This window comes from Crinia signifera, chromosome 6 (assembly GCF_055691185.1).
Source record: "Crinia signifera chromosome 6, ASM5569118v1, whole genome shotgun sequence".
Lineage (NCBI taxonomy): Eukaryota > Metazoa > Chordata > Amphibia > Anura > Myobatrachidae > Crinia > Crinia signifera.
This window is the reverse complement of record NC_139222.1, coordinates 217,317,812-217,344,920: the sequence shown is the minus strand read 5'-3', so window position 1 is coordinate 217,344,920 and position 27,109 is coordinate 217,317,812. Positions and strand designations below refer to the sequence as shown.

Here is a 27,109-nt window from a genome sequence, read left to right as displayed (position 1 = left end):
CTCGGGGCAAAAGGGTCTTTTCCGGGACCCCGGCAGGAGGGGAAGGAGGAAATCTCTTCAGAGGGCAGAGCAACACAAGTCTAACCCTCCAAGGTGGCTAGAGAGCGATGCACGGCTTCAGAGGGCAGAGCAAAGCAAGTCTAACCCTCCACGGAGGCTGGGGAGCGTTGCAGAGCTTCGGAGGGCAGAGCAGAAAGTCTGACCCTCGGCGGCGGCTCCGGAGCGGTGGAGGCTTCAGAGGGCAGAGCAGAAAAGTCTGACCCTCCTAGGCAGCTCGGGAGTGCTGCAAGGCTTCGAGAGGGCAGAGCAAACAAGTCTGCCTCTCCCAGGTGGCTAGGGTGCGTTGATCTCCCTCCTCAGGCGAAATCCTCTTCTCCTCGCAGTCGGGGGCGGAGCTTCTTCCTCGGCGTCGAGAGGCGGAGGGGTCGGCAGTCGCTTCGGAGGGCAGCAGAGCAAGTCTGAGCCTCAGTCTTCTCCGGCTTCTCCCTCTTCTGGCGATGTTTTCTCCTCCTCGCAGTCTCGACGTCTTCGCTCAATTCGCTCTTCTCGGCCTGGCAGCGGTAGCCCTGAGAAGGACCGTTGTCGGTCCAAGAAACAAGGAGCAGAGCTGCCTCTCAGAATAAACTGATAAGAACAGATTTTTTGATTGAAAAAGCAGGTCTTTATTGTACATAAAGAATGCAAAAAACAGACGATAACAAATATCACACATATACCGTGTCGCAGCACAGCCAAAACACAGTACACATGCAGACAGTATAGTACATATTATAAAATACAGTACAAGATAAACTCACACTATAGACTATACTATGCACTATGCATTCTAACGGTAACATTTACACAACAGTATACAAGACTATGGGTGTGGAGGGTAGGGGGTGGGGGAGGAGGAATCACATGCCCGAAGCTTTATTGACCAGACAGACATATATAAGGGGAGGGCAATAAATAGAAATACATCAACAAAACAACAGACATTGTGAAGTGAGGGGGAAGGGGCCACGGTCCCAAAGTCTTATAAAACAGTCCAAACAAGGGGAAAGGACCAGAAGAAAAGGGGTTTAGTCCTCTTCTTCCTCAGGGCTATCCCGAATGGAATAGTCTCTGAGCAGGCTGTGAACCAGCCTGCGGCAGTCCTGAACGGACATTCTCTCCCTCCTCAATATGAGTCGATTTCTGGCAAACCACAAAGCGTCCTTAACACAGTTTATAAGGCGCCAGGCTTCCTGGGTCGCCCCATACGTGTGGGTGCCCGGGAATAGTCCATACAATACCGAAAGGTATGAAAGACAGTTCCTGGGCACGGAGTCCTTGAATTCAGTCTCTAGGGCATCCAACAACAACTGTGCGTAGGTGCAGTCCCAGAAGATGTGCATGGAGGTTTCTTCATGCACAAAGCACCAGGGACAATGTCTATACCTACACAAGTTTCGGGAGTGCATGAATGACCGGTGAGGTAAGCCCCCCTGAATGGCCATCCATGACAAGTCTTTGTGTCTATTTGTGAGCCTTTTGGAGGCCACATACTCCCAGACAAACTTGGCAGTTGCTGAAGGGAGCCCTGAAATCGGTTCCATGACGTCTTTGGCTCTGATGAGCTTGTGGACAGTTTTAGGTTTCCACAAGTCGGGTTTCAATCCCTCCAGTTGGTGCTCCCTCACAAACTTGGACACATCCAGGTAGAACCATGGAGTAGTCCAGTTGTAAGGGATGGAGCTGTCCCACTTGTCCCATTTAAGGGTCCTCCACATTGGTAGGAGGAAGAAGCGGGACATGGAGTTCCCCGCAGAGCCGGCACAATTGTCTATCAAAGTTCTGCGGATACAGTTACATGCAAAGAAGGCTCTCAGCATAGTTGGAATGTCTGGAATGCCTTTGCCACCTTTAAGGGGATCTTTGTACATAACAATCCGCTTGACTCTGTCCATTTTGGAGCCCCAGATGAAGTGGAAAACAGCCCGTGTGATGGCCTTGCAGATCGCCGCCAGAGGTGGCCAGGCCTGGGCGGTGTACTGAAGAACAGGAAGAATCTCATTCCGCAGCACAAGTGTTTTCCCTTCGATGGTAAGGTCTCTGAGACTCCACAATCCCAGTTTCTGACGCATTGTCGCAAGTCTTTCATCCCAGCACTTCAGGGCCGCTCCATCTCCTCCGAACCAGACACCAAGGATCTTGATGAGGTCTGGCTTTACCGTGAAGGGAAATGGGGCGGAGGATGACAGGTGCCACTTTCCGAAGAGCATAGCCTCTGACTTCCCAAGGTTAACCTTTGCTCCTGAAGCACGGCCGAAGTCCTCGCAGGTCTGGACGAGAGCTGTCACCGATCTCTGGTCTGCGCAGAACACAGTGACGTCATCCATGTACAGCGAACACTTGGCCTCTGGGTGGTCTGGACCCGGTGCGGTGATCCCTCTGATCTCTTGATTTTGCCTGATGGATACAGCGAAGAGCTCTATAACACAAACAAAAAGAAGAGGTGAAAGAGGGCAGCCTTGTCTGACCCCAGACAGAACTGAGAAGGGGTCAGTCTTCCAGCCGTTCACCAACACCGAGCTGTAAATGTCAAGGTACATTAGGTTAACATACGAACAGAATAGCTCACCGAGACCAAATTTACGCAGTACCTTGCCCATCAGCTCATGGGAGACACGGTCAAAGGCCTTTTCCTGATCAAGACTGATCAGGGCCGTGCACACATTACGGTCTTTCACGTAATGGACCATGTCTCTGAGGAGGGCAAGGCTGTCTGCGATTCTGCGGCCGGGAATGGCGCAGGTTTGGTCTGGATGAACGATCTGCCCAATGACAGCCTTCAGCCGGTTGGCCAGTACCTTGGCGAGGATTTTGTAGTCCACGTTCAGAAGAGAGATGGGACGCCAATTTTTCAGGTCACATCTCTCCCCCTTACGCTTATACAAGATCGTGATCATTCCTTCCCTCAGCGAAGGAGGCATTTTGCCCTCCACCACCATCTCCTCGTACAGCTCGAGCAGGTCCGGGCCAATGAGATCCCACAGCGCAACATAAAGCTCTGCTGGGAGACCATCACTGCCCGGAGTCCTGCCCTGCCTAAAGGATTTAGCGGCAGAGAGCACCTCCTCCAACGCCAAGGGAGCGTCCATGGCTGATTTACCTGCAGGATCAATAGAGTTAGTGATACCTGACAGGAACTTATCCGCCTCATCTGTGTCTGTTGTCTTAGGGGAGTAGAGGTCGCTGTAGTAGTCGCGAACGACCTTCATCACGCCCTCCTTCCCCTGTCTGGGGATGCCATTCTCATCACGCAGCTCTGTCAGGGGCGTATGGCCAGAGTGGAGTTTCCTGAAAAAGAATGAAGAACACGTCTCACCCTTCTCCAGATTCTCCACCTTGGAACGGAAGACGATGCGTCTGGACTCCTCCTCAAAGTGCCTTTTCAGGCTCTTTTTGGTCTCGTCCAGGTCGTCCTTCACGTCCCAGCCGCACCGCTGGAGGTCCACCAGGGACTGGAGCTCACGCTGCAGTTTTCTGAGGTTCCTCTTACGGTCGCATGCCTGGATACGCCCTTTAGCCTGAAAGAAACTGCGGATGTTAGATTTGGCATATTCCCACCAATCAGACATATAGTCAAAGTAACATTTGTCATTCTTCCATGTGATGTAGGCATCCTTAAGCTCAGCCAGTACTTCCTCCCTTTCCAGTAAGGCACAGTTCAACTTCCAGGAGCCTGGGCCAGATGGAAAACCATGGCCCAGAACCCCTTGGAAGAGAATGGCCCTGTGGTCAGAGAAGAAGCAGGGAACCATAGAATGCCTAACCTGCTGCACTGCCCGGGAGGTGAACACAAAGTCAATGCGGGAACGCACGGAGCCATCGGGGCGGCTCCACGTGAAATTCACGGAGCCAGCCCCCATGGAGCCCACAGCGTCCCGCAGTGATGCTTCGGCCACCATTTCCCTGAGCAGGTTGGACGTGATGTCCAGCTTCGCAGAGTTGCAGGTGCTTCGACCATCCCCTTCAATCGGGCAGTTGAAGTCCCCAGCCATCACTACAGCCCTGGTGGTGGCGAGCTGGGTCCGCAGGGTCTGGAATAATTCCAAGCGCTCATTCTTAAAGGGTGAAGCATACACGCAGATTAGCCTGATAGGCTCACCTGCCCAGGACCCATCTACGACGAGTAATCTCCCGCAGACAAACTCCTGGACAGAATCTAACGTGAAGAGGCTGCCCCTAATAAGAATGGCTACCCCTGCAGACTTACACTCACCTCCACCGGACCAGTAGGACGGACCATGGGACCACTGCCGGGCCAGGTGCCTGTAGGACCTGGAGAAAGGGAGAGAGCATTCCTGCAACATATACACATCACATTTCTGAATGTCAAGAAAGGAAAAAATAGTTTGACGTCTGTTCTTGTCCTTAATGCTCCTCACATTAATGGTAAAGAGATTAAAAGCTACCATTTGTTAAGAGAAAAAAGGTTACTGTGGCGATACGTATACTTTACCACTCCCATCGGGAGGTGCTTCCTCTGGGTCGGCCACCGGATCTCCCTGCTGGGGTGTCTCGATGTTGTTGAGCAGTTGGTCGATGTTGTTGAGGCTGTCAAGCTCAGGCACCCCACTCTCCTCGAAGACCTCTGCATATGCCTCCATCTCCTCCTCGAGGGTGGGGGAGTCCTGGTCTGGCTCGACCAATTCGACTGCCGCTTTCTTGGAAGATTCTGGGTCAGCAGCTGGGCTGTCTAACTCCTTCCTCTTCCTTCTCGGCTGTACATTTCCTGCATGGGCAAGTGGTGGGAACTCTTCCTCGGAGAGGAGAGGGACAGGGAGGGGGCGAGAGGGGGTGGTGGGAGGAAGGGTGGGTTGGATCACAGGTCGGGAGGGTGAGGGAGGGGGGGTGGTGCGAGCAGCCGGGATGGGAGTAGCTGTCACAGAGGGAGGGAGGGGAGGAGGGTTAGGAATGGTGGGGGAAGGTTTCTTACCACCTTGCTTTTGCGGAACCTTCTTCCTCTGCACCGGTGTGGGTGGCACCTTGGGAGGGACGATCACACCCGATGCTGCTGCGGCGTAGGATCTTGCTCTACTTGGACAGTCCTTGTAGACATGATCCACTGAGCCGCACAGGTTGCAGGTCTTCTTCGTGGGGCAGTCCTTTGTCTCGTGACCGGCCAGTCGACAAATCCTGCAAGCCTGGACCTTGCATTCCTTCCCAAAGTGGTCCTTTCCATCACACTTACGACAAGTGCGTGGCTGGTCCACGTAGTGGATAAGTCCTGCAGTTCCCCCCAGGGAGAAGCACGGTCTGAGGTGCTTGACTCCATCTGGGCACGAAGTGTCCTTGTGCAGCCTGACAATCACCGACCACTTTCCAGTCCAGAGTCCATTCTCGTAAAGGATCCTTGTGGGGTCCTTTATGACGGTGCAGGATCTGCTGAGAAAAGTGACGATGTCCTTGATGTTTGTGTGTGGGCTTCGCATTGAAACCGTCACCCGCCTCTCCTCTCTTTGGATAGGGCAGTTGCCCACAAAGCGAGAGAGAGGGGACTCAGGCTTCGCCGTTTTCACCGCTTCCCAATACCTCTTGCAGATTGCGATGGAGGCAAAGGTGGCGTAGAAGATGCCTCTGAAGAAGCTCTGGACGCTGAGCATTTCAGGTGCAGAGAATCCTTGCTCCAGGACCATCTTCTTGCCGAAGTACTCAACCGTCATGTCCGGCACCTGGCCATCTGTCTCCTTTAGCTTCATCACCACGGTCTGCCTCATCCAGGGCTCCAGGGCTGGGACGCTTTTGGAGTGGTCCTGGACGGGCACCGTTGGTGGTGTCACAGAAGGGGCAGTGGAGCTAGGGCCGGCCAATCTGGTCGGACATTCGGCCGGTGACTTACCCTTCTTCCCGGGCTTCCTCCCAGCGAGGGGGGCCGAAGTGGAGGTGGTGGCCATCCTTCCGGCTTCTCGGGGCAGCTGAAGTCGAGGCAAAGGGTCTTCTCCGGCGACGAGAGGAGGAGATGAAGGGGACGCTTCAGAGGGCAGAGCAACACAAGTCTAACCCTCCAAGGAGGCTAGAGAGCGATGCACGGCTTCAGAGGGCAGAGCAAAGCAAGTCTAACCCTCCACGGAGGCTGGGGAGCGTTGCAGAGCTTCGGAGGGCAGAGCAGAAAGTCTGACCCTTGGCGGCGGCTCCGGAGCGGTGGAGGCTTCAGAGGGCAGAGCAGAAAAGTCTGACCCTCCTAGGCAGCTCGGGAGTGCTGCAAGGCTTCGAGAGGGCAGAGCAAAAAAGTCTGCCTCTCCCAGGTGGCTAGGGTGCGTTGATCTCCTCTTCAGGCGAAATCCTCTTCTCCTCGCAGTCGGGGGCGGAGCTTCTTCCTCGGCGTCGAGAGGAGGAGGGGTCGGCAGTCGCTTCGGAGGGCAGCAGAGCAAGTCTGAGCCTCAGTCTTCTCCGGCTTCTCCCTCTTCTGGCGATGTTTTCTCCTCCTCGCAGTCTCGACGTCTTCGCTCAATTCGCTCTTCTCGGCCTGGCAGCGGTAGCCCTGAGAAGGACCGTTGTCGGTCCAAGAAACAAGGAGCAGAGCTGCCTCTCAGAATAAACTGATAAGAACAGATAAAAGTTTGAAGAAACTCAGGGAGCCCGAGGTGTGCTCCCACCACCACCAGTGACGTGACTAAACGCGTGCACAGGGGGCAGCCGTACGAACGTGTGGGCCCTCTCCCAAAGGAGAAAGGCCCCATGGTTCCCCTAACCCCCCTCAACCATAAGGCCGAGGAAGGGAAAAAAGGGATCGGTGGGTCCTCTTCGCCGAAGCTCAGAGGGACCCGCGTTTCCTCCACCCCCGGAAGGGTTTCGGACGGTGGGTCCTCCGCACCCGAAGGTTTGGAGAGACCCGCTTAGGCTTCCCTCCGCCTTGCGGCTCGGGGTTGCCCTCGAGGGAACCGGGACTCTCCCCAAAAGGTGAAGAGTCCCAGTCACGTTTGGGGAACGGAAGGCCTGTTAGGGACAGCCGCACTACCCAAATGAAAAAACGTGACAAACTAACGAAAAACGTGAAGTGCAAAACGTGCAAATCATAAAAAGAAAAGAATAAGGCCCTAGCCAGAAGGCCGGGGGGGGGGTGTGAAAAATTGTCCTACCCCATCCAAAAGGACAGGGTAAGGACGTGAAGCGCTAACCTAAAGGGAAGTGCGCAGTGCAAGTGCCATTCGTGCAAGGTGACTTGGGATCACCCGTGCATGTCCGGCACCCCCGAGTTTCCCCGGGGGCACAGTGCAGCCTCGGACTCCAGGCAGCCAGCCAGTCAGCGTCCGACCAAGTGTTTCTCCGTCTCAGCAGCAGGCACTTTCCAGCCCCTGGCATGGGAATGGGTACTCCACTGGGCCTTTCGAAAGACTCCCTTAGGGGCTGCACCCCCTCCGGAAGAGCAATCTACTCAGTCCCAGTGTTTCTCCGCTCCCAGGGTTAAGGTACTAAGCTGGGCCTTTCGCGGTCTCCCCATCAGAGGCTACGAACCTCTGGAACAGGAGCCATCTACTCAGTCCCAACCTTTCTCCGCTCCCTGGGATTGGATACTAGACTGAGCCTTTCGCTGACTCATCCTTCGGGGGCTACAAACCCCGTCAAGAGAGTCAAACTACTAGGCCCAGTGTTTCTCCCCCCCTCCTACCAGTGGGTTTACGGAGCCTCCTACCACTGGCAGAGGTGAAGATACTTAGTGAGACTTTTCACTACTCCCGGGAAAAAACAGAGGGGTCCCACACCCTCCGCCCATCAGAGCAGCTACTCAGTCCCACCTTTCTCTATTCTCTGCCAGAGGCCAGTCCATACCAACTGATAAGAACAGATGCTACACTTGATCTTAGCCAAAAGGCCGAGAAGCGATAACCCGAATGGGGTCCCAGCAAAGCGCGCAAACCGGAATTCGGCCACCAACACTGGTGGAGAAGAGATCAGCACCACGGACACATCTAACACACACACATCACTTCGTTGTCGTTGCAGTCTGAAAGATACCAGGCTGTACGGCAGGTATGAATAGGACTTGAAGTGCTGGACAGGGACCGGATGACGAGTAGCCATCCAACTGATTTTGTGATTAGGTCGTCGGCGGGCGGGCAGGGTGCCTCAGCTGGGTAGGAGGCCAAATTTGCATGTGCTCCGCCCCGTCTGTTGACGTCGCGTCAACAGACACACACCCACTAGGCAGACGACCAACAGGCAAGCAGCAGCAGCCAGCTGTCTCCTCGCTCTTTGCTGCTGCATGCCTGTGTCCCTGACGAACTGCTGCTGAGTAAATCAATCAGCTAGCTGCTGCAGAGGAGAAGGAGGAATCTTGCACAATCAGGTGCAATGACGGCTTTCCTGTTTTGAGCCCATTCAGCAGCAGTAGTAGTAGACAGTCAGATGGACAGGCATTCATGTGGCAGGACCCTTTGTGTGACATCACAATCTGCCCTCTATGACATCACAAGCTGCTCACTCGGAATCCGGCGGAACCTGACAGCCAGACAGTCACTTGGAACAGACAGGCAGACAGGACAGTCATGTGTAGGTGAGCTGGGTGGGCCAATGTTTTCTTTTATTGGCAGTTACCACCCAAATGATGGTCCGAAGAAGGTAAGTGATACTTTTTCTAAATCCCCCTCTCAATGATCATCAATTGTTGGGCTTGGAAAAAAATGGAAGAGGAAAAAAAATTCCCAAAACAAAAGAGAATAAAGAGGAAAAAAAATTCCCAAAACAAAAGAGAGAGAAAAGAGAGCGCAAAAAGAAAAGAAAAAAAAATATAAGAGATCAAGAAAAAAAAAAAAAAAAACAAGCCATTTCAAATCGAGAGGGAGGGGGTCCAAAAATTCCATTGCTTTGATCCAGTTGATGTTTCCGTGGTAAGATCGTAGGTAAGTCACATAGCGTTTGCATATTTATTGGGAGGTCGCAGCGATTGATAAGTCCTTTAATTTAGGCAGGCTTCCGGTCTTTTGGCTAGGCCGCATATGCTGATATCAAGTGTAGTGTCACGTCAAGTAATTAACTGCCTCGATTCCAGAAAGTACAATTCAAGGAGTCAAGAAATAGTCACAAAATGATACACTGAGGCAGGATTTGAAAGTATTTATGCACAAGGGTTAAACCTTGAAGCAGCAAATGCATGCATTTCTAAATACAAAGGTGCACAAACAATTGATACTCCAAATCAAGTGCCAGGAATGGAAATAGTCTTTTTTTGGATAACAGATTAGGAAGGTGCACCGGTCCTGGAAGTACTGCAATACCAGGTCAATGCGTGGAGTGGACAGAGCAAGCTCTTCTTCCATCTCCCTGTTCTAAAAATCCATTTAATATATGGCCCCCAGATAGGGGGCGTATCAGATATTAAACTGATAAGAACAGATGTTTGAAGAAACTCAGGGAGCCCGAGGTGTGCTCCCACCACCACCAGTGACGTGACTAAACGCGTGCACAGGGGGCAGCCGTACGAACGTGTGGGCCCTCTCCCAAAGGAGAAAGGCCCCATGGTTCCCCTAACCCCCCTCAACCATAAGGCCGAGGAAGGGAAAAAAGGGATCGGTGGGTCCTCTTTGCCGAAGCTCAGAGGGACCCGCGTTTCCTCCACCCCCGGAAGGGTTTCGGACGGTGGGTCCTCCGCACCCGAAGGTTTGGAGAGACCCGCTTAGGCTTCCCTCCGCCTTGCGGCTCGGGGTTGCCCTCGAGGGAACCGGGACTCTCCCCAAAAGGTGAAGAGTCCCAGTCACGTTTGGGGAACGGAAGGCCTGTTAGGGACAGCCGCACTACCCAAATGAAAAAAACGTGACAAACTAACGAAAAACGTGAAGTGCAAAAAGTGCAAATCATAAAAAGAAAAGAATAAGGCCCTAGCCAGAAGGCCGGGGGGGGGGTGTGAAAAATTGTCCTACCCCATCCAAAAGGACAGGGTAAGGACGTGTAGCGCTAACCTAAAGGGAAGTGCGCAGTGCAAGTGCCATTCGTGCAAGGTGACTTGGGATCACCCGTGCATGTCCGGCACCCCCGAGTTTCCCCGGGGGCACAGTGCAGCCTCGGACTCCAGGCAGCCAGCCAGTCAGCGTCCGACCAAGTGTTTCTCCGTCTCAGCAGCAGGCACTTTCCAGCCCCTGGCATGGGAATGGGTACTCCACTGGGCCTTTCGAAAGACTCCCTTAGGGGCTGCACCCCCTCCGGAAGAGCAATCTACTCAGTCCCAGTGTTTCTCCGCTCCCAGGGTTAAGGTACTAAGCTGGGCCTTTCGCGGTCTCCCCATCAGAGGCTACGAACCTCTGGAACAGGAGCCATCTACTCAGTCCCAACCTTTCTCCGCTCCCTGGGATTGGATACTAGACTGAGCCTTTCGCTGACTCATCCTTCGGGGGCTACAAACCCCGTCAAGAGAGTCAAACTACTAGGCCCAGTGTTTCTCCCCCCCTCCTACCAGTGGGTTTACGGAGCCTCCTACCACTGGCAGAGGTGAAGATACTTAGTGAGACTTTTCACTACTCCCGGGAAAAAACAGAGGGGTCCCACACCCTCCGCCCATCAGAGCAGCTACTCAGTCTCACCTTTCTCTATTCTCTGCCAGAGGCCAGTCCATACCCAACTGATAAGAACAGATTTTTTGATTGAAAAGGCAAATCTTTATTGTACATAAAGAAAGCAAAAAACAGACGGTAACATTTAGGCATATATACTGTGTCGCAGCACAGCCAAAATACAGCACACATGCAAGACTGTATAGTACATTTCATGAAATACAGCATAAGAAATCAAATACCGTAAGACATGTTATGCACTATGCATTCTAACCTTAAACAATCATTGACTATGGATAAGACTGTGGGTGGAGGGGAGGGGGGTGAGGGAGGGGGAGTCACATTGCCCGAAGCTTTATTGACCAGACAGACACATATAAGGGGAGGGCAATAAATAGACAGGACATCAATAAAACAACAGACATCGTGAAATGGGGGAGCGGGGCCACGTCACAGTTCTTATCACTCAGTTCAATGGGGAAAGGGCCAGAAGAAGGGGGGGGTTAGTCCTCTTCTTCCTCAGGGCTATCCCGGATGGAGTAGTCTCTGAGCAGGCTGTGGATCAGCCTGCGGCAGTCCTGCACGGACATCCTCTCCCTCCTCAAAATGAGGCGATTCCTGGCAAACCACACAGCGTCCTTAAAACAGTTTATAAGGCGCCAGGCCTCCTGGGTCGCCCCAACAGTGTGTGTGCCGGGGAACAGTCCATAAAGCACCGAATGGTACGATAGGTGGCTCCTGGGCACACAGTCCTTAAACTCAGTCTCTAGGGCATCCAGCAGCAACTGGGCATAGGTGCAGTCCCAGAAGAGGTGCATAGATGTTTCCTCGCGAACGAGGCACCAGGGACAATGTCTGTACCTACACAAGTTTCGGGAGTGCATGAATGACCGGTGAGGCAAACCCCCCTGGATGGCCATCCATGACAAGTCTTTATGTCTATTACTCAGTCTCTTGGATGCCACGTACTCCCAGACAAACTTAACAGTTGCCGCCGGGAGCCCTGGGATCGATTCCATAGTGTCTTTGGCTCTGATGAGCTTGTGGACAGTTTTTGGCTTCCACAAGTCGGGTTTCAATCCCTCCAGTTGGTGTTCCCTCACAAACTTGGACACGTCCAGGTAAAACCACGGAGTGGTCCAGTTGTAAGGGATGGAGCTGTCCCACTTGTCCCATTTAAGGGTCCTCCACAAAGGCAGGAGGAAGAAGCGGGACATGGAGTTCCCTGCAGAGCCGGCACAATTTTCAATCAAAGTTCTGCGGATGCAAGTACATACAAAGAAGGCTCTCAGCATAGTTGGAATGTCTGGAATGCCTTTGCCACCTTTGAGGGGATCCTTGTACATAATGCTCCGCTTCACTCTGTCCATTTTGGAGCCCCAGATGAAGTGGAAAGTGGCCCGGGTAATGGCCTTGCATACCGCAGTTGGCGGCGGCCAGGCCTGGGCTGTGTACTGCAGGACGGGAAGAATCTCGTTCCGCAGCACAAGGGCTTTCCCTTCGATGGAAAGGTCTCTGAGGCTCCACAGTCCAATTTTCTGTCTCACTGTAGCAAGTTTCTCATCCCAGCACTTCCGGGCGGCTCCATCATCACCGAACCAGACCCCCAGAATTTTGATGAGGTCCGGTTTGACGGTAAATGGGAAAGGAGCCGAGGACGACAGGTGCCACTTTCCGAAGAGCATGGCCTCTGACTTCCCGCAGTTGACTTTTGCCCCTGAAGCACGGCCGAAGTCCTCACAGGTCTGGACGAGTGCTGCCACCGAGCGTTGATCCGCGCAGAAGACAGTGACGTCGTCCATGTACAGCGAGCACTTGGCCACTGGGTGGTCTGGACCTGGTGCGGTGATCCCTCTAATCTCTGGATTCTGTCTGATGGATAGGGCCAGGAGCTCTATAACACAAACAAAAAGAAGAGGTGAAAGAGGGCAGCCTTGTCTGACCCCAGAGAGAACCGGAAAGGGGTCAGTCTTCCAGCCGTTCACCAACACCGTGCTGTGGATATCGAGGTACATAAGGTTAACATACGAACAAAACAATTCACCAAGACCAAATTTTCGCAGCACCTTACCCATCAGCTCATGAGAGACACGGTCAAAGGCCTTTTCCTGATCAAGACTGATCAGGGCCGTGCGCACATTACGATCTTTCACGTAATGGACCGTGTCCCTGAGGAGGGCAAGGCTGTCTGCGATCCTGCGGCCAGGTATACCACAGGTCTGATCCGGATGAACAATCTGTCCGATGACAGCCTTCAGCCTATTGGCCAGTACCTTGGCGAGGATCTTGTAGTCCACGTTCAGAAGAGAGATGGGCCTCCAATTTTTCAGCTCACATCTCTCCCCCTTCCGCTTATACAAGATCGTGATCATCCCTTCCCTCAGCGAAGGAGGCATTTTTCCCTCCACCACCATCTCCTCATACAGCTCGAGCAGGTCCGGGCCGATTAGATCCCACAGCGCTACATAGAGCTCAGCTGGGAGACCATCGTTACCTGGAGTCCTGCCTTGCCTAAAGGATTTGGTGGCAGATAATACCTCCTCCAGCGTCAGGGGAGCGTCCAGCGCCGATCTGCCTGCAGGATCAATAGGGTTAGTGATACCTGACAGGAACTTGTCGGCCATGTCGTTGTCAGTCGTCTTAGGGGAGTAGAGGTCGCTGTAGTAGTCGCGGACGACCTTCATCACGCCCTCCTTCCCCTGTCTGGGAATGCCATTCTCATCTCGCAGCTCGGTCAGGGGCGTGTGGCCAGAGTGGAGTTTCCTGAAAAAGAAAGAAGAACACTTCTCACCCTTCTCCAGATTCTCCACCTTGGAACGGAAGACGATACGTCTGGACTCCTCCTCAAAGTGCCTTTTCAGGCTCTTTTTGGTCTCATCCAGGTCGTCCTTCACGTCCCAGCCGCACCGCTGGAGGTCCACCAGGGACTGGAGCTCACGCTGCAGATTTCTGAGGTTCCTCTTACGGTCGCATGCCTGGATACGCCCTTTGACCTGAAAGAAACTGCGGATGTTAGATTTGGCATATTCCCACCAGTCAGACATACAGTCAAAATAACATTTGTCATTTTTCCATGTGATGTAGGCATCCTTAAGTTCAGCCAATACCTCCTCCTTTTCCAGCAGTGCACAGTTCAACTTCCAGGAGCCTGGGCCAGGTGGAAAACCATGGCCCAGGATACCTTGGAAGAGAATGGCCCTGTGGTCAGAGAAGAAGCAGGGAACCATAGAATGCCTAACCTGCTGCACTGCCCGGGAGGTGAACACGAAGTCAATGCGGGAACGCACAGAGCCATCGGGGCGGCTCCACGTGAAATTCACGGAGCCTCCCCCCATGGAGCCCACAGCGTCCCGCAGTGACGCTTCGGCCACCATTTCCCGGAGCAGATTGGACGTGATGTCCAACTTCGCAGAGTTGCAGGTGCTTCGTCCATCCCCTTCGATCGGGCAGTTGAAGTCTCAGATACTACACTTGATCTTAGCCAAAAGGCCGAGAAGCGATAACCCGAATGGGGTCCCAGCAAAGCGCGCAAACCGGAATTCGGCCACCAACACTGGTGGAGAAGAGATCAGCACCACGGACACATCTAACACACACACATCACTTCTTTGACGTTGCAGTCTGAAAGATACCAGGCTGTACGGCAGGTATGAATAGGACTTGAAGTGCTGGACAGGGACCGGAGGACGAGTAGCCATCCAACTGATTTTGTGATTAGGTCGTCGGCGGGCGGGCAGGGTGCCTCAGCTGGGTAGGAGGCCAAATTTGCATGTGCTCCGCCCCGTCTGTTGACGTCGCGTCAACAGACACACACCCACTAGGCAGACGACCAACAGGCAAGCAGCAGCAGCCAGCTGTCTCCTCGCTCTTTGCTGCTGCATGCCTGTGTCCCTGACGAACTGCTGCTGAGTAAATCAATCAGCTAGCTGCTGCAGAGGAGAAGGAGGAATCTTGCACAATCAGGTGCAATGACGGCTTTCCTGTTTTGAGCCCATTCAGCAGCAGTAGTAGTAGACAGTCAGATGGACAGGCATTCATGTGGCAGGACCCTTTGTGTGACATCACAATCTGCCCTCTATGACATCACAAGCTGCTCACTCGGAATCCGGCGGAACCTGACAGCCAGACAGTCACTTGGAACAGACAGGCAGACAGGACAGTCATGTGTAGGTGAGCTGGGTGGGCCAATGTTTTCTTTTATTGGCAGTTACCACCCAAATGATGGTCCGAAGAAGGTAAGTGATACTTTTTCTAAATCCCCCTCTCAATGATCATCAATTGTTGGGCTTGGAAAAAAATGGAAGAGGAAAAAAAATTCCCAAAACAAAAGAGAATAAAGAGGAAAAAAAATTCCCAAAACAAAAGAGAGAGAAAAGAGAGCGCAAAAAGAAAAGAAAAAAAAATATAAGAGATCAAGAAAAAAAAAAAAAAAAACAAGCCATTTCAAATCGAGAGGGAGGGGGTCCAAAAATTCCATTGCTTTGATCCAGTTGATGTTTCCGTGGTAAGATCGTAGGTAAGTCACATAGCGTTTGCATATTTATTGGGAGGTCGCAGCGATTGATAAGTCCTTTAATTTAGGCAGGCTTCCGGTCTTTTGGCTAGGCCGCATATGCTGATATCAAGTGTAGTGTCACGTCAAGTAATTAACTGCCTCGATTCCAGAAAGTACAATTCAAGGAGTCAAGAAATAGTCACAAAATGATACACTGAGGCAGGATTTGAAAGTATTTATGCACAAGGGTTAAACCTTGAAGCAGCAAATGCATGCATTTCTAAATACAAAGGTGCACAAACAATTGATACTCCAAATCAAGTGCCAGGAATGGAAATAGTCTTTTTTTGGATAACAGATTAGGAAGGTGCACCGGTCCTGGAAGTACTGCAATACCAGGTCAATGCGTGGAGTGGACAGAGCAAGCTCTTCTTCCATCTCCCTGTTCTAAAAATCCATTTAATATATGGCCCCCAGATAGGGGGCGTATCAGATATTAAACTGATAAGAACAGATTTTTTTTTTTTGATTGAAAAAGCAGGTCTTTATTGTACATAAAGAATGCAAAAAACAGACGATAACAAATATCACACATATACCGTGTCGCAGCACAGCCAAAACACAGTACACATGCATACAGTATAGTACATATTATAAAATACAGTACAAGATAAACTCACACTATAGACTATACTATGCACTATGCATTCTAACGGTAACATTTATACAACAGTATACAAGACTATGGGTGTGGAGGGTAGGGGGTGAGGGAGGAGGAATCACATGCCCGAAGCTTTATTGACCAGACAGACACATATAAGGGGAGGGCAATAAATAGAAATACATCAACAAAACAACAGACATTGTGAAGTGGGGGGGAAGGGGCCACGGTCCCAAAGTCTTATAAAGCAGTCCAAACAAGGGGAAAGGACCAGAAGAAAAGGGGTTTAGTCCTCTTCTTCCTCAGGGCTATCCCGAATGGAATAGTCTCTGAGCAGGCTGTGAACCAGCCTGCGGCAGTCCTGAACGGACATTCTCTCCCTCCGCAATATGAGACGATTTCTGGCAAACCACAAAGCGTCCTTAACACAGTTTATAAGGCGCCAGGCTTCCTGGGTCGCCCCATACGTGTGGGTTCCTGGGAATAGTCCATACAATACCGAAAGGTATGAAAGACAGTTCCTGGGCACGGAGTCCTTGAATTCTGTCTCTAGGGCATCCAACAACAACTGTGCGTAGGTGCAGTCCCAGAAGATGTGCATGGAGGTTTCTTCATGCACAAGGCACCAGGGACAATGTCTATACCTACACAAGTTTCGGGAGTGCATGAATGACCGGTGAGGTAAGCCCCCCTGAATGGCCATCCATGACATGTCTTTGTGTCTATTTGTGAGCCTTTTGGAGGCCACATACTCCCAGACAAACTTGGCAGTTGCTGAAGGGAGCCCTGAAATCGGTTCCATTACGTCTTTGGCTCTGATGAGCTTGTGGACCGTTTTAGGTTTCCACAAGTCGGGTTTCAATCCCTCCAGTTGGTGCTCCCTCACAAACTTGGACACATCCAGGTAGAACCATGGAGTAGTCCAGTTGTAAGGGATGGAGCTGTCCCACTTGTCCCATTTAAGGGTCCTCCACATTGGTAGGAGGAAGAAGCGGGACATGGAGTTCCCCGCAGAGCCGGCACAATTGTCTATCAAAGTTCTGCGGATACAGTTACATGCAAAGAAGGCTCTCAGCATGGTTGGAATGTCTGGAATGCCTTTGCCACCTTTGAGGGGATCCTTGTACATAACAATCCGCTTGACTCTGTCCATTTTGGAGCCCCAGATGAAGTGGAAAACAGCCCGTGTGATGGCCTTGCAGATCGCCGCCAGAGGTGGCCAGGCCTGGGCGGTGTACTGAAGAACAGGAAGAATCTCATTCCGCAGCACAAGTGTTTTCCCTTCGATGGTAAGGTCTCTGAGACTCCACAATCCAAGTTTTTGACGCATTGTCGCAAGTCTTTCATCCCAGCACTTCAGGGCCGCTCCATCTCCTCCGAACCAGACACCAAGGATCTTGATGAGGTCTGGCTTTACCGTGAATGGAAATGGAGTGGAGGACGACAGGTGCCACTTTCCGAAGAGCATAGCCTCTGACTTCCCAAGGTTGACCCTTGCTCCCGAAGCACGGCCGAAGTCCTCGCAGGTCTGGACGAGGGCCGTCACCGATCTCTGGTCTGCGCAGAACACAGTGACGTCATCCATGTACAGCGAACACTTGGCCTCTGGGTGGTCTGGACCCGGTGCGGTGATCCCTCTGATCTCTTGATTTTGCCTGATGGATACAGCGAAGAGCTCTATAACACAAACAAAAAGAAGAGGTGAAAGAGGGCAGCCTTGTCTGACCCCAGACAGAACTGAGAAGGGGTCAGTCTTCCAGCCGTTCACCAACACCGAGCTGTAAATGTCAAGGTACATCAGGTTAACATAAGAACAGAATAGCTCACCAAGACCAAATTTACGCAGTACCTTGCCCATCAGCTCATGGGAGACACGGTCAAAGGCCTTTTCCTGATCAAGACTGATCAGGGCTGTGCACACATTACGGTCTTTCACGTAATGGACAGTGTCTCTGAGGAGGGCAAGGCTGTCTGCGATTCTGCGGCCGGGAATGGCGCAGGTTTGGTCCGGATGAACGATCTGCCCAATGACAGCCTTCAGCCGGTTGGCCAGTACCTTGGCGAGGATTTTGTAGTCCACGTTCAGAAGAGAGATGGGACGCCAATTTTTCAGGTCACATCTCTCCCCCTTACGCTTATACAAGATCGTGATCATTCCTTCCCTCAGCGAAGGAGGCATTTTGCCCTCCACCACCATCTCCTCGTACAGCTCGAGCAGGTCCGGGCCAATGAGATCCCACAGCGCAACATAGAGCTCTGCTGGGAGACCATCACTGCCCGGGGTCCTGCCCTGCCTAAAGGATTTAGCGGCAGAGAGCACCTCCTCCAACGCCAGGGGAGCGTCCATGGCTGATTTACCTGCAGGATCAATAGTGTTAGTGATACCTGACAGGAACTTATCCGCCTCATCTGTGTCTGTAGTCTTAGGGGAGTAGAGGTCGCTGTAGTAGTCGCGAACAACCTTCATCACGCCCTCCTTCCCCTGTCTGGGGATGCCATTCTCATCACGCAGCTCTGTCAGGGGCGTATGGCCAGAGTGGAGTTTCCTGAAAAAGAAAGAAGAACACGTCTCACCCTTCTCCAGATTCTCCACCTTGGAACGGAAGACGATGCGTCTGGACTCCTCCTCAAAGTGCCTTTTCAGGCTCTTTTTGGTCTCGTCCAGGTCGTCCTTCACGTCCCAGCCGCACCGCTGGAGGTCCACCAGGGACTGGAGCTCACGCTGCAGTTTTCTGAGGTTCCTCTTACGGTCGCATGCCTGGATACGCCCTTTAGCCTGAAAGAAACTGCGGATGTTAGATTTGGCATATTCCCACCAATCAGACATACAGTCAAAATAACATTTGTCATTCTTCCATGTGATGTAGGCATCCTTAAGCTCAGCCAGTACTTCCTCCCTTTCCAGTAAGGCACAGTTCAACTTCCAGGAGCCTGGGCCAGATGGAAAACCATGGCCCAGAATTCCTTGGAAGTGAATGGCCCTGTGGTCAGAGAAGAAGCAGGGAACCATAGAATGCCTAACCTGCTGCACTGCCCGGGATGTGAACACAAAGTCAATGCGGGAACGCACGGAGCCATCGGGGCGGCTCCACGTGAAATTCACGGAGCCAGCCCCCATGGAGCCCACAGCGTCCCGCAGTGATGCTTCGGCCACCATTTCCCTGAGCAGGTTGGACGTGATGTCCAGCTTCGCAGAGTTGCAGGTGCTTCGACCATCCCCTTCAATCGGGCAGTTGAAGTCTCCGGCCATCACTACAGCCCTGGTGGTGGCGAGCTGGGTCCGCAGGGTCTGGAATAATTCCAAACGCTCATTCTTGATAGGTGAAGCGTACACGCAGATAAGCCTGATAGGCTCACCTGCCCAGGAGCCGTCTACGACGATTAACCTGCCGCAGACAAGCTCCTGAACAGAATCTAGCGTGAAGAGGCTCCCCCTGATCAGAATGGCTACCCCTGCAGACTTACACTCACCTCCACCGGACCAGTAAGATGGACCATGGGACCACTGCCGGGCCAGATGCCTATAGGACCTGGAGAAAGGGAGAGAGCATTCCTGTAACATATACACATCACATTTCTGAATGTCAAGAAAGGAAAAAATAGATTGACGTCTGTTCTTATCCTTAACGCTCCTTACATTAATGGTAAAAAGATTAAAAGCTACCATTTGTTAAGAGGAAAAGGCAGGGTCATTGTACGTTTACATTACCACTCCCATCGGGAGGCGTTTCGTCAGGATCTGCAGCCGGATCTCCTTGTTGGGGTGTCTGGATGCAGTCAAGTATTTCGTCGATCTCACACAGGCTGTTGAGCTCAGGTACTCCGCTCTCCTCCAAGACCTCTACATAGGCCTCCATCTCCTCCTCGAGGGTGAGGGAGCCCTGGACTGGCTCGACCGATTCCACTGCTGCTTTCTTGGAAGATTCTGGGTCGGCAGCTGGGCTGTCCAACTCCTTCCTCTTCCTTCTTGGCTGTACATTTCCTGCAGGGGCAAGGGGTGGAAACTCTTCCTCGGAGAGGAGAGGGACCGGGGGAGGGGTAGAGGGGGTGGTGGGAGGAAGGGTGGGTTGGATCACAGGTCGGGAGGGTGAGGGAGGGGGGGTGGTGCGAACAGCCGGGGTGGGGGTTGCTGTCGCAGAGGGAGGGAGGGGAGGAGGTTTAGGAATGGTGGGGGGAGGGGAAGGTTTCTTACCGCCTTGTTTCTGCTGGATCTGCTTCTTCTGTGCAGGCTTGGGTGGTACCTTGACAGGGGCGACCACACCCGATACTGCTGCGGCGTAGGATCTCACTCTGTCGGGACAGTCCCGGTAGACGTGTTCCGTGTTGCCGCACAGGTGGCAGGTCATCCTCGTGGGGCAATCCTTTGTCTCATGACCAGCCATGTGACAATGTTTGCAGGCCGAGACCTTGCAGTCCTTCGCCATGTGATCCTTCCCGCTGCACTTCCTGCAGTTGCGCGGCTGGTCAGAGTAATGGAGAAGTCCTGCTGTTCCCCCCAGGGAGAAGCACTGTGGAAGGTGCTTTACTCCTTCTGGGCACGAGGTGTCCTTGTGCAGCCGGACGATCACTGCCCACTTCGTGGACCAGAATCCATCATCGGTCATGATCCTTGTGGGGTTCCTCACGACCGTGCAGAATCGGCCCAGAAATGTGGCAATGTCTCCGGCTGGCGTGTGAGGGCTGCGCATTGAAACCGTCACCCGCCTCTCCTCCCTTTGGATAGGGCAGTTGCCCACAAAGCGAGAGAGAGGGGATTCGGGTCTCGCCGCTTTCACTGCCTCCCAGTACCTCTTACAGATGGCAATGGAGGTGAAGGTGACGTAGAAGATCCCCTTCAGGTAATTCTGAATGCTGAGTGTTTCAGCCTTCGTGAATCCCTGGTCGAGAACCATCTTCTTGCCGAAGGTGTCGATCGACATGTCCGGCACCTGTCCATCCGACTCCTTAAACTTCAACACCACGGTCTGCCTCATCCAGGGCTCCAGGGCTGGGAGGCCTTTGGAATGGTCCTGGTCGGGCACCGTTGGTGGTGTCGTAGAAGGGGCAGTGGAGCAGGGGCCAGCCGAGACGGTCGGACCTTCGGCCGGTGACTTACCCTTTTTCCCGGGCTTCTTCCTCCCAGCGAGGAGGGCCGGAGTGGAGGCTGAGGCCGGCACCAGGGCTGGAGCAGCTGTGGCCATCCTTCCGGTTTCTCGGGGCAGCTGAAGTCGGGGCAAAGGGTCTCCTCCGGCGTCGAAAGGAGGAGACGAAGGGGTCGCTTCAGAGGGCAGAGCAACACAAGTCTAACCCTCCAAGGAGGCTAGAGAGCGATGCACGGCTTCAGAGGGCAGAGCAAAGCAAGTCTAACCCTCCACGGAGGCTGGGGAGCGTTGCAGGGCTTCGGAGGGCAGAGCGGAAAGTCTGACCCTCGGCGGCGGCTCCGGAGCGGTGGAGGCTTCAGAGGGCAGAGCAGAAAAGTCTGACCCTCCTAGGCAGCTCGGGAGTGCTGCAAGGCTTCGAGAGGGCAGAGCAAACAAGTCTGCCTCTCCCAGGTGGCTAGGGTGCGTTGATCTCCTCTTCCGGCGAAATCCTCTTCTCCTCGCAGTCGGGGGCGGAGCTTCTTCCTCGGCGTCGAGAGGGGGAGGGGTCGGCAGTCGCTTCGGAGGGCAGAGCAGAGCAAGTCTGACCCTCAGTCTTCTCCGGCTTCTCCCTCTTCAGCGATGTCTTCTCCTCCTCGCAGTCTCGACGTCTTCGCTCAATTCGCTCTTCTCGGCCTGGCAGCGGTAGCCCTGAGAAGGACCGTTGTCGGTCCAAGAAACAAGGAGCAGAGCTGCCTCTCAGAATAAACTGATAAGAACAGATACTACACTTGATCTTAGCCAAAAGGCCGAGAAGCGATAACCCGAATGGGGTCCCAGCAAAGCGCGCAAACCGGAATTCGGCCACCAACACTGGTGGAGAAGAGATCAGCACCACGGACACATCTAACACACACACATCACTTCTTTGACGTTGCAGTCTGAAAGATACCAGGCTGTACGGCAGGTATGAATAGGACTTGAAGTGCTGGACAGGGACCGGAGGACGAGTAGCCATCCAACTGATTTTGTGATTAGGTCGTCGGCGGGCGGGCAGGGTGCCTCAGCTGGGTAGGAGGCCAAATTTGCATGTGCTCCGCCCCGTCTGTTGACGTCGCGTCAACAGACACACACCCACTAGGCAGACGACCAACAGGCAAGCAGCAGCAGCCAGCTGTCTCCTCGCTCTTTGCTGCTGCATGCCTGTGTCCCTGACGAACTGCTGCTGAGTAAATCAATCAGCTAGCTGCTGCAGAGGAGAAGGAGGAATCTTGCACAATCAGGTGCAATGACGGCTTTCCTGTTTTGAGCCCATTCAGCAGCAGTAGTAGTAGACAGTCAGATGGACAGGCATTCATGTGGCAGGACCCTTTGTGTGACATCACAATCTGCCCTCTATGACATCACAAGCTGCTCACTCGGAATCCGGCGGAACCTGACAGCCAGACAGTCACTTGGAACAGACAGGCAGACAGGACAGTCATGTGTAGGTGAGCTGGGTGGGCCAATGTTTTCTTTTATTGGCAGTTACCACCCAAATGATGGTCCGAAGAAGGTAAGTGATACTTTTTCTAAATCCCCCTCTCAATGATCATCAATTGTTGGGCTTGGAAAAAAATGGAAGAGGAAAAAAAATTCCCAAAACAAAAGAGAATAAAGAGGAAAAAAAATTCCCAAAACAAAAGAGAGAGAAAAGAGAGCGCAAAAAGAAAAGAAAAAAAAATATAAGAGATCAAGAAAAAAAAAAAAAAAAACAAGCCATTTCAAATCGAGAGGGAGGGGGTCCAAAAATTCCATTGCTTTGATCCAGTTGATGTTTCCGTGGTAAGATCGTAGGTAAGTCACATAGCGTTTGCATATTTATTGGGAGGTCGCAGCGATTGATAAGTCCTTTAATTTAGGCAGGCTTCCGGTCTTTTGGCTAGGCCGCATATGCTGATATCAAGTGTAGTGTCACGTCAAGTAATTAACTGCCTCGATTCCAGAAAGTACAATTCAAGGAGTCAAGAAATAGTCACAAAATGATACACTGAGGCAGGATTTGAAAGTATTTATGCACAAGGGTTAAACCTTGAAGCAGCAAATGCATGCATTTCTAAATACAAAGGTGCACAAACAATTGATACTCCAAATCAAGTGCCAGGAATGGAAATAGTCTTTTTTTGGATAACAGATTAGGAAGGTGCACCGGTCCTGGAAGTACTGCAATACCAGGTCAATGCGTGGAGTGGACAGAGCAAGCTCTTCTTCCATCTCCCTGTTCTAAAAATCCATTTAATATATGGCCCCCAGATAGGGGGCGTATCAGATATTAAACTGATAAGAACAGATGAGTTTGAAAAAACTCAGGGAGCCCGAGGTGTGCTCCCACCACCACCAGTGACGTGACTAAACGCGTGCACAGGGGGCAGCCGTACGAACGTGTGGCCCTCTCCCAAAGGAGAAAGGCCCCATGGTTCCCCTAACCCCCCTCAACCATAAGGCCAAGGAAGGGAAAAAAGGGATCGGTGGGTCCTCTTCGCCGAAGCTTAGAGAGACCCGCTTTTCCTCCACCCCCGGAAGGGTTTCGGACGGTGGGTCCTCCGCAGCCCGTGCTTTGGAGAGACCCGACTTAGGCTTCCCTCCGCCTTGCGGCTCGGGGTTGCCCTCGAGGGAACCGGGACTCTCCCCAGAAGGTGAAGAGTCCCAGTCACGTTTGGGGAACGGAAGGCCCGTTAGGGACAGCCGCACTACCCAAATGAAAAAAACGTGACAAACTAACGAAAAACGTGGAGTGCAAAACGTGCAAATCATAAAAAGAAAAGAATAAGGCCCTAGCCAGAAGGCCGGGGGGGGGTGTGAAAAATTGTCCTACCCCATCCAAAAGGACAGGGTAAGGACGTGAAGCGCTAACCTAAAGGGAAGTGCGCAGTGCAAGTGCCATTCGTGCAAGGTGACTTGGGATCACCCGTGCATGTCCGGCACCCCCGAGTTTCCCCGGGGGCACAGTGCAGCCTCGGACTCCAGGCAGCCGACCCTTCAGCGTCCGACCAAGCTTTTCTCCGTCTCACCAGCAGGCATTTTCCAGCCCCTGGCATGGGAATGGGTACTCCACTGGGCCTTTCGAAAGACTCCCTTAGGGGCTGCACCCCCTCCGGAAGAGCAATCTACTCAGTCCCAGTGTTTCTCCGCTCCCAGGGTTAAGGTACTAAGCTGGGCCTTTCGCGGTCTCCCCATCAGAGGCTACGAACCTCTGGAACAGGAGCCATCTACTCAGTCCCAACCTTTCTCCGCTCCCTGGGATTGGATACTAGACTGAGCCTTTCGCTGACTCATCCTTCGGGGGCTACAAACCCCGTCAAGAGAGTCAAACTACTAGGCCCAGTGTTTCTCCCCCCCTCTTACCAGTGGATTTACGGAAACAACACCTCCTACCAAAGGCAGAGGTGAAGATACTCAGTGAGACTTTTCACTACTCCCGGGAAAAAACAGAGGGGTCCCACACCCTCCGCCCATCAGAGCAGCTACTCAGTCTCACCTTTCTCTATTCTCTGCCAGAGGCCAGTCCATACCCAACTGATAAGAACAGATTTTTTGATTGAAAAAGCAGGTCTTTATTGTACATAAAGAATGCAAAAAACAGACGATAACAAATATCACACATATACCGTGTCGCAGCACAGCCAAAACACAGTACACATGCATACAGTATAGTACATATTATAAAATACAGTACAAGATAAACTCACACTATAGACTATACTATGCACTATGCATTCTAACGGTAACATTTATACAACAGTATACAAGACTATGGGTGTGGAGGGTAGGGGGTGAGGGAGGAGGAATCACATGCCCGAAGCTTTATTGACCAGACAGACACATATAAGGGGAGGGCAATAAATAGAAATACATCAACAAAACAACAGACATTGTGAAGTGGGGGGGAAGGGGCCACGGTCCCAAAGTCTTATAAAGCAGTCCAATCAAGGGGAAAGGACCAGAAGAAAAGGGGTTTAGTCCTCTTCTTCCTCAGGGCTATCCCGAATGGAATAGTCTCTGAGCAGGCTGTGAACCAGCCTGCGGCAGTCCTGAACGGACATTCTCTCCCTCCGCAATATGAGACGATTTCTGGCAAACCACAAAGCGTCCTTAACACAGTTTATAAGGCGCCAGGCTTCCTGGGTCGCCCCATACGTGTGGGTTCCTGGGAATAGTCCATACAATACCGAAAGGTATGAAAGACAGTTCCTGGGCACGGAGTCCTTGAATTCAGTCTCTAGGGCATCCAACAACAACTGTGCGTAGGTGCAGTCCCAGAAGATGTGCATGGAGGTTTCTTCATGCACAAGGCACCAGGGACAATGTCTATACCTACACAAGTTTCGGGAGTGCATGAATGACCGGTGAGGTAAGCCCCCCTGAATGGCCATCCATGACATGTCTTTGTGTCTATTTGTGAGCCTTTTGGAGGCCACATACTCCCAGACAAACTTGGCAGTTGCTGAAGGGAGCCCTGAAATCGGTTCCATGACGTCTTTGGCTCTGATGAGCTTGTGGACCGTTTTAGGTTTCCACAAGTCGGGTTTCAATCCCTCCAGTTGGTGCTCCCTCACAAACTTGGACACATCCAGGTAGAACCATGGAGTAGTCCAGTTGTAAGGGATGGAGCTGTCCCACTTGTCCCATTTAAGGGTCCTCCACATCGGTAGGAGGAAGAAGCGGGACATGGAGTTCCCCGCAGAGCCAGCACAATTGTCTATCAAAGTTCTGCGGATACAGTTACATGCAAAGAAGGCTCTCAGCATAGTTGGAATGTCTGGAATGCCTTTGCCACCTTTGAGGGGATCCTTGTACATAACAATCCGCTTGACTCTGTCCATTTTGGAGCCCCAGATGAAGTGGAAAACAGCCCGTGTGATGGCCTTGCAGATCGCCGCCAGAGGTGGCCAGGCCTGGGCGGTGTACTGAAGAACAGGAAGAATCTCATTCCGCAGCACAAGTGTTTTCCCTTCGATGGTAAGGTCTCTGAGACTCCACAATCCAAGTTTTTGACGCATTGTCGCAAGTCTTTCATCCCAGCACTTCAGGGCCGCTCCATCTCCTCCGAACCAGACACCAAGGATCTTGATGAGGTCTGGCTTTACCGTGAATGGAAATGGAGTGGAGGACGACAGGTGCCACTTTCCGAAGAGCATAGCCTCTGACTTCCCAAGGTTGACCCTTGCTCCCGAAGCACGGCCGAAGTCCTCGCAGGTCTGGACGAGGGCCGTCACCGATCTCTGGTCTGCGCAGAACACAGTGACGTCATCCATGTACAGCGAACACTTGGCCTCTGGGTGGTCTGGACCCGGTGCGGTGATCCCTCTGATCTCTTGATTTTGCCTGATGGATACAGCGAAGAGCTCTATAACACAAACAAAAAGAAGAGGTGAAAGAGGGCAGCCTTGTCTGACCCCAGACATGACAGAGAAGGGGTCAGTCTTCCAGCCGTTCACCAACACCGAGCTGTAAATGTCAAGGTACATCAGGTTAACATAAGAACAGAATAGCTCACCAAGACCAAATTTACGCAGTACCTTGCCCATCAGCTCATGGGAGACACGGTCAAAGGCCTTTTCCTGATCAAGACTGATCAGGGCTGTGCACACATTACGGTCTTTCACGTAATGGACCGTGTCTCTGAGGAGGGCAAGGCTGTCTGCGATTCTGCGGCCGGGAATGGCGCAGGTTTGGTCTGGGTGAACGATCTGCCCAATGACAGCCTTCAGCCGGTTGGCCAGTACCTTGGCGAGGATTTTGTAGTCCACGTTCAGAAGAGAGATGGGACGCCAATTTTTCAGGTCACATCTCTCCCCCTTACGCTTATACAAGATCGTGATCATTCCTTCCCTCAGCGAAGAAGGCATTTTGCCCTCCACCACCATCTCCTCGTACAGCTCGAGCAGGTCCGGGCCAATGAGATCCCACAGCGCAACATAAAGCTCTGCTGGGAGACCATCACTGCCCGGAGTCCTGCCCTGCCTAAAGGATTTAGCGGCAGAGAGCACCTCCTCCAACGCCAGGGGAGCATCCATGGCTGATTTACCTGCAGGATCAATAGTGTTAGTGATACCTGACAGGAACTTATCCGCCTCATCTGTGTCTGTAGTCTTAGGGGAGTAGAGGTCGCTGTAGTAGTCGCGAACGACCTTCATCACGCCCTCCTTCCCCTGTCTGGGGATGCCATTCTCATCACGCAGCTCTGTCAGGGGCGTATGGCCAGAGTGGAGTTTCCTGAAAAAGAAGGAAGAACACGTCTCACCCTTCTCCAGATTCTCCACCTTGGAACGGAAGACGATGCGTCTGGACTCTTCCTCAAAGTGCCTTTTCAGGCTCTTTTTGGTCTCGTCCAGGTCGTCCT

The 27,109-nt window shown here is 52.5% G+C and overlaps 1 protein-coding gene, 1 non-coding gene and 5 pseudogenes across 2 annotated transcripts; all 7 read right to left on the bottom strand.

Moving 5' to 3' along the window:
• Positions 1-3,899: 3,899 nt before the first annotated feature.
• On the bottom strand, positions 3,900-6,547 carry LOC146008967 (uncharacterized). Its single transcript, XM_083148846.1, has one exon. The coding sequence runs from the start codon at positions 5,922-5,924 to the stop codon at positions 4,464-4,466; it is 1,461 nt and encodes a 486-aa protein (XP_083004972.1). The 5' UTR covers positions 5,925-6,547; the 3' UTR covers positions 3,900-4,463.
• Positions 6,548-7,719: 1,172 nt separating this feature from the next.
• LOC146012761 (U2 spliceosomal RNA) lies at positions 7,720-7,855 on the bottom strand (annotated as a pseudogene).
• Positions 7,856-9,211: 1,356 nt separating this feature from the next.
• Positions 9,212-9,395, bottom strand: LOC146012636 (U2 spliceosomal RNA). The gene has a single exon (XR_014445771.1). It is a non-coding gene; the product is annotated as a U2 spliceosomal RNA (small nuclear RNA).
• A 4,537-nt stretch (positions 9,396-13,932) lies between these two features.
• Positions 13,933-14,015, bottom strand: LOC146012790 (U2 spliceosomal RNA; annotated as a pseudogene).
• A 1,356-nt stretch (positions 14,016-15,371) lies between these two features.
• Positions 15,372-15,551, bottom strand: LOC146012633 (U2 spliceosomal RNA; annotated as a pseudogene).
• A 5,890-nt stretch (positions 15,552-21,441) lies between these two features.
• LOC146012699 (U2 spliceosomal RNA) lies at positions 21,442-21,548 on the bottom strand (annotated as a pseudogene).
• A 1,356-nt stretch (positions 21,549-22,904) lies between these two features.
• On the bottom strand, positions 22,905-23,080 carry LOC146012635 (U2 spliceosomal RNA; annotated as a pseudogene).
• Positions 23,081-27,109: the final 4,029 nt, after the last annotated feature.